The sequence below is a fragment of the Tamandua tetradactyla genome, chromosome 16 (assembly GCF_023851605.1).
Source record: "Tamandua tetradactyla isolate mTamTet1 chromosome 16, mTamTet1.pri, whole genome shotgun sequence".
In the NCBI taxonomy this organism is placed as follows: Eukaryota; Metazoa; Chordata; class Mammalia; order Pilosa; family Myrmecophagidae; genus Tamandua; species Tamandua tetradactyla.
In genome coordinates this window covers 79,799,995-79,815,382 of record NC_135342.1, presented here as the reverse complement: position 1 = coordinate 79,815,382, position 15,388 = coordinate 79,799,995, and the positions used below count along the sequence as shown (strand labels likewise).

General features: G+C 59.7%; 1 protein-coding gene across 3 annotated transcripts in view; it reads right to left on the bottom strand.

Annotated features, from left to right (window-relative positions):
• GSE1 (Gse1 coiled-coil protein) overlaps window positions 1-14,783 on the bottom strand; it is a 399,288-nt gene extending 384,505 nt beyond the window's left edge. For all 3 annotated transcript variants that reach the window (XM_077133217.1, XM_077133218.1, XM_077133219.1), the window contains exon 1: window positions 13,174-14,783. In XM_077133217.1, coding sequence (XP_076989332.1) covers window positions 13,174-14,163 — 990 coding nt within the window. In that variant the 5' untranslated portion in view covers window positions 14,164-14,783. The remainder of the gene's footprint in view (window positions 1-13,173) is intronic.
• Window positions 14,784-15,388: the final 605 nt, after the last annotated feature.

Genomic DNA, 15,388 nt, shown 5'->3' with positions numbered 1-15,388 from the left:
AGACCAAGGCTGGCAGGAGAGTGAGCAAAAAACGGCTCCTGGAGCAGAAAGGATGTAAAATAGAGGTGTGAGGGAAAGAGAAGGGGTCAAGATTTGACAGCAAGGGCAAGCATGGTGAATTTGAGGAATGGCAAAGAGTCTGCCCACATCGGGAAGTCTGAGTGTGCATGCAGATGAGCAGTCACAGCCGTTCTCTAACTTTTGTGGGTCACAACCCCCCACCCCACGCCCCAGAGTCTATTAAAAACTACTCATCCTCTCCTGAAAAAAGGCATAGATGCACCAGATTTTGCCTTGAATCTTGAATCTTGAATATTGCATTGAATCTTGAATTTGTCGTTGAATCTTGAGTCTTGCATTGAATCTTGTGAGCATGGGAGTCTTTTTCCATTCCCCAAACTCCTGACCCCGGCTTTCCCTCCAGAACACTGGGGGCCGAGGAGAGGAAGCCAAACAATCAATAGCAGGCCTCGTGCGATATGAGGGAATATTTACGGAGCACTTACTAAGGCCAAGCTCCCTGGCACGGCCGCTGCCCTAGTCCCCATGTACAGACAAGGAAACAGGCACCTCAGAATGACTGATGAGTAGTCACGCAACACGGGCCTGCTACCTGCCACAAATGACTGAATGTCACCTTCAACCCTCAGAAACTGGGAGTCAGTTTCAGAGTGATGGGAGCCGAGATCCCGGGTCCCCCCGGGCTGCCCTCCGGCTTTCCCCATTGCCCCCGCTGCCTTCCCCCTGGCCACCACGGCTTGGGGGCAGCTGCTCTGAACAGGGCCTGACTCCCTCCAGTCAGTGCCAGGGCTCAGGGACGATTAGCAGGAGCCTGGGGTGCAGGGGTCCACCCGTGAGGCCAGGATGGGCCCCGATGGGAGATGGGGGGTTAGGGAACGGGACGTGTGCCTTCAGGGGCCTTCGAGGCCAGGGCTGTGAAGGGCCCTCAGCTCCCACTTGCCCTTCCCCGCTGCCTCTGTTCACCATGGAGACCACTTCCCAAGTCCTGACCCCTTGCCCAGCCCTCAGCTGGTGCCTCCCTGCCCTGTCTCACGCGGCCCTCTGCGGGAGGTCAGCAGAGCTCCCTGTTTAGGGGCGAGGGGCCTGGGCGCAGGGAAGAGTGGACACTGGCCCAGGGCCACCAAGGATGGAAGTGGTGGAGAGTGGACTTCAGAATGTACTCAGCCAGAGCGCCCCATCTCCCCATGGAGAGACCAGCAGCACCTCGTATCAAAGGAGGGGCCAAAGCGCCCCCCACACACACCTCCTTTTTGGAGCGGATGGCAGGGGAATCAGATGAAACTGGGCAGAGAAGTGTCCTGTCGTAGGAAAAGTCTGGGATGTCCTTGCTTCTCTCTCTCCAGAGTAGGAGGGCACCTCTGTCTGCAGGGCACCCGAGCTCATGGGCAGGTGCCCTGACCCTGCCCGTGACCTGGGCCCGGCTGAGGAGGCCCCCCTACCGCGAGAGCCCCTGAGCCCCGCGCCCACCCGGCCTCTACTGATGCCGTGCTCCGCCGGCCTGACTCGGCCCAGGTGCCGCAGCAGCTGGAATCACGAGGGACCCCGGCATGCCCCTGGGGCCCAGGCGCAGGCACCTGGCTGCCGTAGAGCCAGCCTGTCAGCTGGGGACCTGGAGGTGACAGGGGCAAGAGGTATCCCAGGGTGACTGCTCCCCAAAGGTCACTGCCCGACCGAGTCAAGACAAAGTCACCCTGAGGGACCCAGCAGGAGAGGCACAATGCCAAATCCCCACATGCTTCCCAGAGTCCTCGTCCCAGAGCTAATGAGAGGTCCTGACACAGCTAACAGACGGGGACTGTCACGGCTCTTTCCCTGTCAGCAACCTCGCCATCGGCGTGTTTGCTGAGTGAAGACTCAGGCTGTGTTTTACGCCGGGACGCCTCTGAAACGGGGCTCAGTCTGCCCACTGATGGCGTGTCCACTTGCCAGGAGCATGGCTTCCTCCTGCTGGCACGTACAGCAGTGCTGGGTCTCACAGAGGAGGGCGACCATGGCGCAGCATGCACAGCCTCCACAGCGTCCACCTGGCCGGGTCCTTGGTCCTCTGTGCCGCCCTCTCACCCCACTGTGTTGCACACGCAGGAGGGACGAGTCTCTGCTGAGTGAACAAACCCGGCACCCAGTCTACGCTCCACGTTTCAGCTCAGGGCAGAGCTGCCCCCCTCGCTGTGCCAAGTGCCCTCCTAAACATCTCCTAGGCAACACCCTCCCGACCCACCGCAGGGTCCTCTGGAGTTTCCCAGAATGCCCCAGGGAGGCAGCGGTGGCTCTCCTTGGGGACCAGGGCCCCAGAGGAGCTGCAGGCTGGCCGGGGCAGAGGCTCTGAAAGACCCACATGGATGGGGGAGCCAGTCAGGGGTCCGTCTCTCCTGCCACCCAGGGAAAGGTCCCAGAAAGATCTTCCCAATGCATTCAGGACAATCTCACTGAAAGGGGAGATGAGGCCGGGAGCTCCAGAGCGTCTGAGGAGAACGTTCTAGAAGTTGCCCCACATGTGCTCCTCTGAGCTCCCGACGGGCCACGGAGAAGATGAGGGAGCTCTGGGAGGAGGCCAGGGGTCCTGGGGTCCTGGGCTGAGGGCAGGTGGGGTCACAGCTCTGGCCTCCAGACAATCAGCATGATGACACAGGTCCCCTGCAACCACGGAGGGGGTCCCCACAGACCCCACAGCCCCAAAGTGGCTGGAGACTGGAGAGGAGCTCAGGCACCAAGCGGATGATTTTGACTCCTGTGTCTGAGCCCCCACGGCTGTGTGGTCTCAGGGGAGTCTGAATGTCAGAGCCCTTGATTTTCAGGTGGGATAATGCAGATAAAACGGACTCCCAGACTAAAATATCACCAAAGAGCAAGAGAGATAATATCATACCAATAAAAAGGCCAGATCATCAGGAAGTCAAAATAACCACAAAGGTGCATAAGCCTCAAAATTCACAAAGCAAACTTGACAAAACTAAAGGAAGGAAAAGACAAATCCAAACTGCAGTCGATTTTGACACCCCTCCTCTCGGCCACTGATAAAACAACCAGACAAACTGAAGTCAGTAAATTCACAGACGGATCACAACACTCTACTGTCAGTCCCCTCGGGCTCACTGACCTTCCTGGAGGTCTCTGCCCACTACGGCAGCATCTGTGTCCTTTCCGGTGCCCGTGGTTCCTTCACCAAGAGGGAGCACACACTGATTCACAGACCACTCAATCACACCGAGTACCATCTCTGCTCGCAACACAGAAGTCAGGAAAAATAAGGTATTAAGATTTCTCCCGAGTGCTGGAAATTAAACAACACACTCTGAAATAATCTGTGGGTCAAAGATGAAATCACAAGGGCAACTGGAAAAGATTTCAAATGGAATGATGAAGAAAATACAACTTATTCTGGGGAGCAACTAAAGCAGTTCCCAGAAGGAAATACATGGCTTTAACTGCCCATATTTAAATAGGAATAATAACTCCTCCCCTGGGGCCGGCACATAGTAGATGCACCACAAATGACAGTCCCCAACCCCTTATGCTAGCCTCCAACCCCTTAAGCATTTAATTCAGTAAACATCAGGGAGGCTCAAAATCTGTCCCTCCACCCCCCAGGGGAGAGCATGACTTCAGACCAGGTGGTCCTCCTGTCTCCCCCAGGGGTACCAAGATCTGGAATGTGCCTCCAAGCAGGTGGGGAAAAGGGACAGGGGACAGAGTGGTCAGATGTCATCGGGAGTGTTACTGGAAGTGAGAAGCGCTCGTCCCTACCGATAAGCCAGAGCCAGAAGGACAAGTAGACAGGCCCTTTCCAAGACTGTCCCCAGCGCTCCCTAGGCCACCTCTCCAAGGGGGCAGAGGACATCTGAAAGGGCTGCCACTCCTGATCCATCAAAGGTGAGCGAGTGAGCTCCCTGTCCCTGGAAGAATTCAAGGGGAGCCCTAAGGACTCGGTGGGGAGTAAAGAATAGGGCCACAAGAACAGAAATGGGCAATGACTGAGCGGACTGCGGGGTGGGGTGTGGACACGAGAACGGCACCAAGCCTGGAGGTCCCGGTCCTGCCGTGGGCCCCCAGCCGCCTCTGTCCCTGGCCCCACTCCCGCCCCCGCCGCCAGAAGCTGTGCACAAGCCGCTTAATCCCCGTCTGCAAACCCTGTCGTCTGGAGGCCGGGAGGGGGGTTTATGGGCCTGCTAAGGCTCATGAAACACCGGTGCCGTATAAATCTCCTGACCCTCTCCCCTCCTACCATCTCCCTTCTGGAAGCTGGCGTGCGAGATGAGCCGGCAGCCCCCTGGGCTAACCCAGGGCTGGGAGGGAGGGGAGCAGCGCCCGCCAGAGGCCATTTAACCCCAGGACGGCAGGAGGGGCCACCCCACCCTCCACCCCACCCCACCCCCAGCTCGCTAATGCTGGGGCTCTGGGCTCCCGGGCCTCGGTGGACACGTCACGGGGGCGAGGTGGGGTGGGATTGGAGCTTCTTGGCTAAAGTCACCAAGTTAGCTGGTGCAGAGGACCGCTGGGGAAGTGTCGGGCTCCAGAAGGGTCCCGAGGCCACCGTGGGCGAAGGGTCAGGACCCAGAGGGCCTGGGGAGCTGTGGACAATCCGTGAGCAGCTGCGAGCCGGGCCTGACGCCAGGCTTTCTATCACAAAGCACAAGTCATTTTCAAGTGGCGAGATAAGACAACCTGAAAATACCTTTGAAAATCTGAGATGGCTCCTATAATGTAATAAATTGACAGGCAACACCAAGCAATCCATTTAGAGAATAAAATAGGGGGAAAAAAAACTGACACGACTGGCCTATGAACTCTGGAAGGGAGAGCCTTTTTCCACCTTTAGATTCGCCACCTATTTTAATTCTCCCCATTCGTGGGCCCTCCATCTCCAGGCAGCCTTCCCTAGCTGCCCTCCCCATTTAGGACACCAAATACTGCCCAGGCCTGGTCCTGGCTGGGCCCCTGGGCATTTCCCCCACTGGACTGCGCACACACACACCTCCCCACCCACCGATGCGCCCTGTATCTCCCACGGGCCCCATCCTCGTGCCCTGTTTCAGGACGATGTCGTGCAGCATTCAAAAGCATAGCCACCACAGCCAGACGGCTGGGTTCCAATTCCAGCTCCTGCACTTCACAGCGGGGCAGCTTTGGGCCAGTCGCTTCCCCTCGCTGTGCCTCAGCTTCTCCACCCATACAAGGGAATCTGAACAGAGCCCAGCTTCTAAGACCATTAGAGGGGCTGCCCGAGGGAGCGCAGGCAAAGCCGTTGGCAGGCATGGAGTGAGTGCCGCACTGCTGTCAACTGCGTCACCATCGTCACCGCTGCCGGCACCGCCTTGGGCCTCGAGGAACTGTCATCAGAACCCGAATGCCCCTCCTGGCCCCGGCTCTGCCCAGCAGGTGGTGCTAACCTGTGGGCAGGACAGCTTGGTCCCAGGGGTCTCAGAGCCTGCCAGGGTCTCCCCTGGGCCCTGGGTGGCCTCCTCTCCCCATGCCACCCTTGGCCCCTGCAGGTGGAGACAGCAGCCCCCAGAGGCGCCTCCAGGTGCCTGAGTGCCGTGCCCGGCTCTGCTGGGCCAAACCCTGGCTCTCAGCCCTCGTGCCAACGAGGCTGCTGGCACCTCCCGAAGGAGACCCAGTTCAGCAACCAATCTCACATGGGGTTTCCACGCAAAACAGGTCAGGCAGCAGAGAACAAGAGCCCACAAGTGTCTGGGGCAGGCAACGTGTCAGCCACTAGGCTTAAGGAGCCAACACCAGCTCCCACCCTCAGGGGTCTTCTCCCTGTCACGTCCCCACTCTCGCCCACAGGATAAGAAAGGACAAGAGGGGTTTGAGCTCCACCTTATGGAGTCCACCCAGCTGCTCCCATTTACAGAGGGAAAAACTGAGACCTACAGGGGAAGGGTCACACCCCAGGTCACTGTTAGCACCGGGACCGGAATTCAGGGCTTCCCATCCCAGGGCTGCAGCTGGACCAAGGCAAGAACCCCAAGAGAAGGCTCCAGCCCTTCTCAGCTCAGTACTGTCCCCTTATCCATCCCCCAGGAGAAAAGGCCAGCTTGAGCCTTCAGACCCTGTGCCACGTCCGGAGACCAGCAGTGGGAGGCGGCACTGTGGTGGGTGAGCAGCTGGAACCAGGCTCCAAGGAGCCATGGCATGTTGCATTCCAAACCCGGCAGTAGAAAGCAGCTCCTAAAGGCTGAACACAGATTATCACATGGCCAGCAGTTCCACCTAGGCACACGGCCAGAGACCTGCAGGTGGGACCAGACTCGGACCTGTGCACCAGCAGCCAGGGCAGCAGCACCGAGGAGGCAGCCACGTGCCCACGATGGTGGCAGAAGCCAAACGCGGTCATCCCCCCGGGGAGTATTATTCAGCCCTGAAAAGGAAAGAAGCCATGATCAATGCGACAACGCGCATGAGCCTCAACACCGGTGAAGGAGCCAGACGTGAACAGCTACAGCTACGCGATTCCATTTAGAGGAAACGTCCAGAACAAGCAAACGCACAGAGAAAGTGGATGACCAGGGGCTGGGGAGGGGAATGAGAGTGAGACTGCTCACGGGCACAAGGCTTCTTTCCGGGGTGATGAAAGTGCTCCTCATATGCTAAGCCCCTGCGCTGTCTACTTTAATACAGCATTATGGGTGGGAAGAGCATATCAGTTAAAGCAAGGACAACGGCTCCTCCGGGCCAGGCCTGCCGTCCTCACCCAGCCTCACCCTCCAGCCACTCCTGCTTCCTTGCTGTTGCACAGACCCCATCGGGGCATCTGCCCAGACCTCCTCATGCAGTGGCACCCCCCTATTTCTCTCCTGCCACCCCGCAGACCATCGGCACAGCCCTTGACTGTCCCCACTGCCTGGGAAATGCCTTGAACGCTGTCTGTTCTGCTCACTGCTGGGCCTCAGTGCCTAGAACTGGGCCTGGGACACAGAAGGCTCTCCATTCCCCAGGCCCTGAGGAGTAAAGAGAATCCTTTTCACAGCTGCCCTCGTTTTGGAGATGAAAGCCCCAAACTCCGGCACGCCCAGCCGGGCCCTTTATCAGCAGCTCTCGCCCCAGCTCCCTCCACAATCACCTGGAGGCTGGAAGAAGCACTGGTTCCCAGAACGCCTCAGGGATCTTGATTTGACAGGCTGAGGTGGGGCCGAGTCACTGGGATTTTTGAAAGGTCCCAGCTGATTTGAATGTCAAGCCAGGGAGTCCAAACACAGCCCTTTTCGGTCTTTAGGACTCAGCTTAGATGTCACCTCCTCCAGGAAGTCTTTCAAGATCACCCCCGTTTCCCACCCTCCTATGGGCTCTCACCCTGATCCCAGTACAGCCGGAACGCAACACACGACACGGTCACAGCCAGGTGCTCTAACCCCTGAGGATGGTCAGGTCTGAGGCTATCTGATTTCACAATACATCCCTGGGGTGCCAGGTGCTTACAGGGCACCTGGTATCCCACAGGCACTCAAACATGAATCAAGCTAATGGTTAGAATATGTGCATCCATGCAACCTTGGACAAGGGACAGAAGGTAGAACTACAGCTGTGTCCCTGGCAACTGGCTGCTAGAACTTCTTTCAAAATTTATACATCTAATTAGCTTGTTTTCCTGAAAAAACAAATGGTCAAAAGTACTGTTGAGTCATGGCTTTGTCTGTCCTTATGCAGGAAAGCAGTGACCCCAACAACTTCTCCAAACCTAACAAGTTACCACCCACAGGACAGAGGAGGCTGTGTTTAAGGGTCCATACACAATGAATTTAAAACCTAGGACTCCCCCCCCCACCCCCACATCACAAGAGGGAACCAGTTTCCATTCCTGCTTCCTCAGCAGAGACTGCCAATAAATCCAGCAAGTCCAGACCCAGCCTCAGGATCTTTCTCAACACAGTTCGACCAGACAGACTTCCTAGTGAAATGCAAAGCACCTGGGACCCCAGAGGGCCAATCCTTTCATTCTGACAGATGGGGAAACTGAGGTCCCGGTTTGAGTGGGAGGTGTGAGTGGATGCATGGAGGATCCTTTCACAACTGCCTTTGGAGCTAAATGGAAAACAGAAGCCAAGACCTGAAATGCACTTCCTTGGAGGGCAGAAATATTGTCCACTGCCACCGTGCCACGGGGGCAGGAGACAAATCTGAACTGCAGCTTCTTCCCCAGCCACATTCCTGAATTGGCAGGGGGTGAGTTAGGACAGCAGGTTCTCAAGAAAAACGCTCAAACAGGTGAACTCACCTCTCCAGAGATAGGCACAGGTCATACAAGCGTGAAATCCAGACAGATTTAAGCAGAGAAGGGACCAGAACGCTTCGCAGTCCTCTCCAAGCCTCCAGTCCTGCCCCTTCACACCTTCCCCTTCCGAGTTTTGAAGACCTTTTGCTTTTACTTCCTCCTCCCCAGTTTTCTCCAGTCACCCCCGGGGCTTAGGACAGGGCAGCGTCTGGCAAGTTTACTCCTTGGGGCAGATGGCTCCCAATCTGCCAGGGCAAGCCCAGCACGGCGCCCTGCGGAGGAGGTGGCCAGAGCTGGAGAAAGGCCTCAAGCTCAGGTCACTTTCCAGCTGCTGCCAGGGAGAAGACACCAACGTCAGCCCCAGCCAGGCCGCGTCCCTGGCACCTTTCGGAAGGTTCCCCCATGCCATCAGCCTCGACCAGGTGCCCTGTGAGCCTGAGGAGCTGCGGCTGCCGGGGCCTCCCTGAAGAGTGGGGCGCCGAGTGGGCACACATAACCAGGAAACACAGGAAACAGATGTGCGGAGCGGCCCCTGACGGGCGGTGGTGACAGACCTCAGATGCTGGTGTGCAGAAAAGCAGGGCGGCTGCACGGCAACACCTGTGCTGGGCTCGGTGGCCACGCTCGGGGCTTGGCCAGGACATCCCCACTGCGAGAGGCCGGGGCGCCGTTAGGTAAGCAGCTGCACGCTCCATCCACCCGAAGCCTCCCCGGACAGAGCCTGAGACGAGGGGAGGACGGCCTGGCCGCCAACTGGCTCACAAGGCAAGAAACCGGATGGCACACACACATCTCTGATGGGAGGCAGGCTTCCCCCAACCGCAGAAGGAAGATCTGTGCTGACATCTGAACAGCTGAGCCACGCTGAGGGGTGCAAAGGCAGAGGACGCTGCTTGTGGCTGGGCCGAGAAACAGGGGAAGGCAGAGCCAGCCAGTGGGGGCTTCCTGGGGCCTTTGCCCCATGCAAACTAACTTCTGCCACAAGCTGCTCTGCGGTATTGGGGGGGGAGGTGAGGGGGGCCATGGCCCTCCTGCAGGCCCTGTCACCATCACAGCTGGAGTACAGAGGGGGCAGAAAAGCAGGACAGGGTTGAGGGTGGCACACAGACCACAGAGCCTGACTGCCTGGGTCCAACGCTGGCCCTGCCATTACTGGCTGTGTGACCTGGGACAAGTTACTTAACCTATCTGGACTTGCTGATTCATCTGTGAAGTGGGACCAAGGGCACCTTTCCCACAGGGCGGCAGTGAGGGCTGAAGATATACAAATACAAGGGAAGGCATGGCACAGCCTGGCATATGGACAGCACTCTACAAAGACACTGTTGTTATTATCACATCCCCCAAATGTCACCTCCAAAAGAAAGCAGAGAGGGGGACAGAGGCTCCAACCTCAGAGCTTGTGGGTGCCAGCAAGAGACCAAATGCCAGTTACCAGCACCTCAGGGAGATGGGAAGAAATTAGTATGGCACCAAGAGCTTTCAGTGAGGCCATCTCACTCAGTTCCCAGCACAAGCCTTCTGGAGGGAATGCCACACCCACTTCTCAGGGCATGGCAGCTGAGGCTCAGAGAGGGCGAGAGCCTTATCCAGGTCCCACAGCCAGCTCCCTCAGAATGAAGATTCAAATCAGCCAGACTCTGGGCCAACCCAGGGTCTCTCCAAGGCTGCACAGGGCTGCCCAGGTGCTGTGATTCTTCCTTGGGGAAGGCAGACCAGGCTCTGGAGAGGGTAGGCTGCAGCCCTCCCCAGCCAGCCCGGATACTTCCTATCCAAGCTGGGAGTGGGTATTTGGCACGTATAGAGCAAAGGGCCGTCCAGGGGACCCGGAGCCAGCTGGAGAGAAAAGCCACGGATACAGTCCAAATCAGAGGTGACACCCCTCCTACTTTCCTTTCTTTCTTGCTTTTTTTTAAAAAAAAAAACATTTCCTTTCTTCGTGTTTTAAAGTTGATTCACTAATGAATGAACACTTCACAGGAAACGACTGAGGAGTCACAGGAGGCGGCACAGAGGTTCTGGAACATGCCGTCCCAGCTCAGGGCTTCCCGGCAGCTACCTTCCAATACTCCCAGCCGCTCCCACCCAAATTCTCAAACCGCACACTAAAAAAAGAAACGGAATACGTGTGTGGGAATCGGGAACCCCGGGGCCAGCATCAGGAAGGGTTCCCCTGAACCCCCCTTGCCTTCCCCAGGTAGCTCAGACGCTGCCTCCCCTCCGGGGTTCCCTGCTGGGAATCCCTTCATTTTACTTCCGGCTCTGCAAACTCATCCTGTCACTCCCAGCCCCGTGGCCATCCTGGGGCTGGGTGCTGACCTCACCCTGCTTGGTTCACTTCCTAGCACTTCCCTCTGGCAGAAAGGGCTGGCTTTAGGGAGGGCGGGTGGGCTCTGGGCTCGACACCAGCTCCCCAGTGTCCGGAACAGCGCCCAGCGCAGAGCAGGCACCCCACTGAATGCTTCTCTTCTCCTTCAGTCAAACCCAGCCCGACACCCGCTCTGCTGCCCTCACCGCACCCAGGCCTGACCCGATGGCCCTCCGCCCACTGGCGCTCAGCCACGGCCCAGCCCTGGGTGGATCTTCTTCTCGCCCCGTCCACTCCTCCTCTCAGGAACGCTTCACTACCCCCCTGGACCAAGAGCTTGCAGCCTGACCTCCAGGCCCTGACTCTCAAGGCCTCTGGGTCTTCCCAAACCTTATTCCTCCTCCATTCCCGGCAGGCACCTCCTGCCCTGGGAGGCTGCCTGGCTCCTCCGCGCCTCCACGGCTTTCGTCCTGTTGACCCCATCCTGAGCCACCCCTCAGCCCCACCCCTCCCAAGGCTCGCCCCCAGCTTGACCTTCTGCAGGTAACACCATGGAGAGGGGCACAGCGGTCCAAAGAGTCCTGGGTTCAAGACCCACCCCAACCACCTATTGGCTCTGCAGCGGTTACTGAGGTCACCTGACTGCTCAGAGTCTTGATTTATTCATCTGTAAAATGGGAATAAGGTGGCCTCTTAGGGAGCAGAAGAGACGGCCTGCTTTAGAAATGGCACAGAAAGCCAGCGCAACAGTGAGCCCTCGCAGACGCCCGTCCCTCCCGGGGGGCACTGCCTTGCGTTGCCAGCTGGCCCTCCCTCTCCTCAACTCCTGCCTTCCCAGCTGGCTGGGGAGCTGCAGTACCTGTGGCCCCTTGACTTCCTACCAGCGTGGGCCCCGAGCCGGCATCTCAGCCACCCCCCAGGAAGGAGGACGCTACCGCGAGTGAACCCAGCCCACCGCGGATGGGTCCCAGAGAAATCTTCGTTTGAAAGGTCTCATCAAGGAGGCTTTGGGTACCTGAGGCAGCCCCACCTGCAAGCCCGAGGCTGGCACTGCCCTGTAGACTAGGAGGTGTGCACAGAATCCACCTGTATCCTGGAAGAATCACTGGGGCGGACAAGAAGGTCCCACCAGGCACCACTCGATTTCCCGGAAGCATTCAAATTCCCCCAATTCATGTAATTCTCACAACTTCCCTACAAGGCAGGCAGCATTTATTCCCCCTCCTAGGCCGGGGAAACTGAAGCCCAGAGAGGCTAAGACACTTACTCACGGCTGCTCAGCTACCAAGAGCGAGGGGCAGGATTGGAGCCAGGTTCATCCTGTTGCAAAGCCCAGGCTCTTCTTCCTGCCTCTGCTCCTCTGGGAACTGCCCTTCTTCGGACTCCCGACCGGCCGGCTGGTTTATCCCAGGCCGCAGAGGAGAGGCTCGGGGTGTGCCACGGGGGCGACATGCTGCTGGTTTAAAATAAGAGGCGCTCCCAACAACGCCCCCAAAGGCAGCTTTAAGTCTAAATCAGATGTCAGGGGAAACCTGGACAGAGCATGTGGGCGTGGGGCCACAGATGGGACAAACACATGCACTTCACAGATGCAACTACCTGAGAACACATAACAAGGGGACCCCTCCCCACCCCAAAACGCATACATGTGCACACGTGGGAGGCGGGATCAGGAAATGTTCAAGAGTTGGAACAACCATTCCTGCACGGGACAGGGACAGGGACAGGGACACCCTCCCACCCACACGCCCCCCTGCAGACCCCTTGGCTACCAGGCATTTGATTAAAATGAGCCAGTTTCAATGTTCGGTGGAAATTAGGCCCCACAGCCCCGGAGGCCTAGGCAAAGATTGCAGCTTGCAGGCAGCCACTTCCCCAGACCCATGGGGCAGGCAGTTCCTGCTTCAGCCCTTGCAAATCGGGATCCAAAATTAACTGAGCCTCGTCTGGCTCCTCCTGGGCAGGCAGCGTGAAGACAGGCGCCTGCAAACAGGGAGAAGCCCAGGCCTCCCTCCCACGTCCTGCACAGCTGACTTGCAGAGAAGAAAGACTCTCTTCCCACTGGGGGAAAAGTCTGTTTAGGCCACTGTCCCCCGCATCCCCACACCCCCATGTCTGGAAATCCGTTTCTAGCTGCTGTTAAGCAAGCAGAGTGTCTCAAAGGAAAAGTGTGGACTTGCTGCTGGAAAACTCGGGAAAAGCTTAGCTTTGGGGGGAGTTAGAGCCGAGAGGCATATTCACCTCTGATGTGCTGCATACAGGGTAAATGTTGAGACCTGCCTCGCTGGACTAACTACTAATGTTATCAGGAGGACAACAGACATGCCAATGAACTTCCTCTCTTTGATAGATTCCGCAGCAAACACATTCAAGTTCAGCTCTGTGCCGACTGTTTGCAGCAGCGCCCTGTTCTCCCACAAGCCTGCTCCTGGCCCTCCAAGTCTTCTGACCTCAGCCAGGCCAAGGCACCCACCAAGAGCCAGCCTAGTGACCCAAGAGAGCACCTCTTGCTGAGACACACCACCCAGAGCCAATGCACACTCCTGCCCACAGGGAAATGGAAACTGGTCTCTCCCATCCCTGCACAGATTTCAGAAGAACAGTCTGAGGCAAGTCGGGATGCACTGCTTACCTTCGTCGCCGCTGCCACTGGGGAGCTCCAGCCTATGGATCCCTGGCGGCCAAGTCCATGGCCAGCACACACCAGGGTCCCGCACTCCACACAGGCACCAATGATGAGCTGTCGTCCGTCGTCCACCAGCAGGCTGTGGCTCGCTCGCAAGGTGTACAGGAACAGGGGCAGCCGGGCCACCCGCACGGCCCTCAACCCGAGACAGCGCTTCTTCTCCTGCTGGCAGAAGAAGCACACGAACGTGTCCACGTGGTACTGCCGCGACCAGGCACTGACAGCATGGTGGGCGCCTCGGGCCTCGTGCTGTAGCCACTGGCCCAGCAGGTCGTGGTAACAGAGTGCACATGTGGCCACCAGGCCGGTGGCATCCGCGGGCCTGGCGTGCGGGGCAGGCGGGTACACGGTGAGAAAGGGGAAGAAGGGCTCTTTCTCGCCCAGGCGGCTGGAGGGGTTCACGTTGAGCTGAAACTCCTTGCCGGGGCCCAGTTCAGCCCCACAGACGTAGCAGATGGACGCCGGGCCGCCCTGGACCGACGCGGGCGGCTCAGAGATGGCAGGGTCAGAGAAGGCCTGGTGGTACCTGCCCAGGAAGCCCTGCACGGAGGTGATGAGCTCCTCGTTCTGGCAGGCGCGGTACAGGGCCCACACGTCCTCCAGGATGCTGAAGCACTTGGGGCAGCTGCGGACCTCACAGTGCTTGTTGGGGGCGCGGGCGTTGGGGGGGCAGGGGAGGAGGCCCAGGAAGGGGAAGTGCATGGTGCTCCTGGCACTGCCATTGAGGACCCGGGAGGGCACTGCTCGGGCATCCTGGGTGCAGTCCTCCCCGCAAAGGTAGCAGGCCTCTCGCGGGGGCCTGGGGGGCAGGCCCTCTTCCTTTGGGGCTCGGGGGCCCTTGGAGGCCAGGCCGGGGGCGTGGCGGTTCAGGGGCACCACGTACAGCCGCTGCAGGACGGGGACATCGGCCAGCTCGAAGCTCTGCCACTGCTGCATGAGGGAGGCGAAGCAGCAGGCGCACACCAGGGTGCTGCCGCCCTGGCCGATGGGCTGCGCCCCGGGGGGCGGGCTGTGCAGCCACAGGAAGGGGAAGAAGGGGGCCTGGGCCAGCCTCTCCTGCTTCTGCACGTGGATCTGGTGCTGGGAGGCCGGGGACAGCAGAGACCCACAGATGTAGCAGCACAGGCCCTCCAGTGGTGGCCCAGGCCGGCTCTCCGGGGGAACCCAAGGGACACGGCCACCATTTTCCTTCTCTTGGGGGCCCCTGCGGTCCAGGAAAGGCTGCTCCTTGCGATCTTCTTCCTCGCTGGTGATGTTGATGTCGCTGTCCTCAGAGGAGAAGCAGCCTCCGCGTGTCTCCCCCAGAGGCCTGCTCTCTGGAGTCTTGGTGGCCCTGCCCGACGGAGCCCCTTTCCTGCCCTCTGCGGTGGGCACTTGCCCGGGAGGGCCTTGCCAAGTGTCCTGAATGCCCCTCAGGACGCTGGCCCGAGCCTCGGGGACCCACGGCCTCTCAGCCCCCTTCCGCCTGCGCCTGCCGCCGACCCTGGGCTCTGCGCCCACGTGGGCATTCGAGGGGACCCCCTCCTCCACGTGCCCGGGGGCGGCTGGCCTGACGCCCTGTCCCGGAGGGGGCCCTGGCACTGGCCTCCACTCCTGGTCGCGGTCCCCGCGGGTGCCGGACCCCGGGGTGGCCCGCGGCGGGGGCGCCCCGTCCTGGAGGGGACTGGCGGCGCCGCGCGCGGTCGGGTCGGGCTCGGAGAAGTGGTCGGTGTCCGACAGCTCGGACAGCTCGGAATCGCGCACCTCGTCGGCGGCCGCGCGGGACTCGGAGCGCTGGTGGTCGTCGTCGTCGCCCGCGGCGGCGCCCAGCGCGTAGGCGACGTTCCACTCGCGGGGGGCCCCGGCGCCCCCGCGGCGCCCGCCGGCGCCCGCGTCGCACTGGTGGGGCCGCTTGAGCCAGTACATGCGCTTGTCCACCGGCGTGCGGGCGCGCTCGAAGGCCGCCCACTGCTCGCCCAGGAAGCAGCGGCACACGGCGCACACCAGCACGCAGCCGTCGGCCGGGGACAGCTCGCGCGCGCCGGGCGCCGGCTCCTGCTGCTGCAGGAACGGGAAGAAGGGCTGCGCCGGGGCCCCCGCGCCCGCCGCCGCCGCCGTCGCCGCAGCCGCCGGCTGCTTCACCTGCAGCTTCAGCTCCTTGCCGCGCCCGATGCCGCCGCCG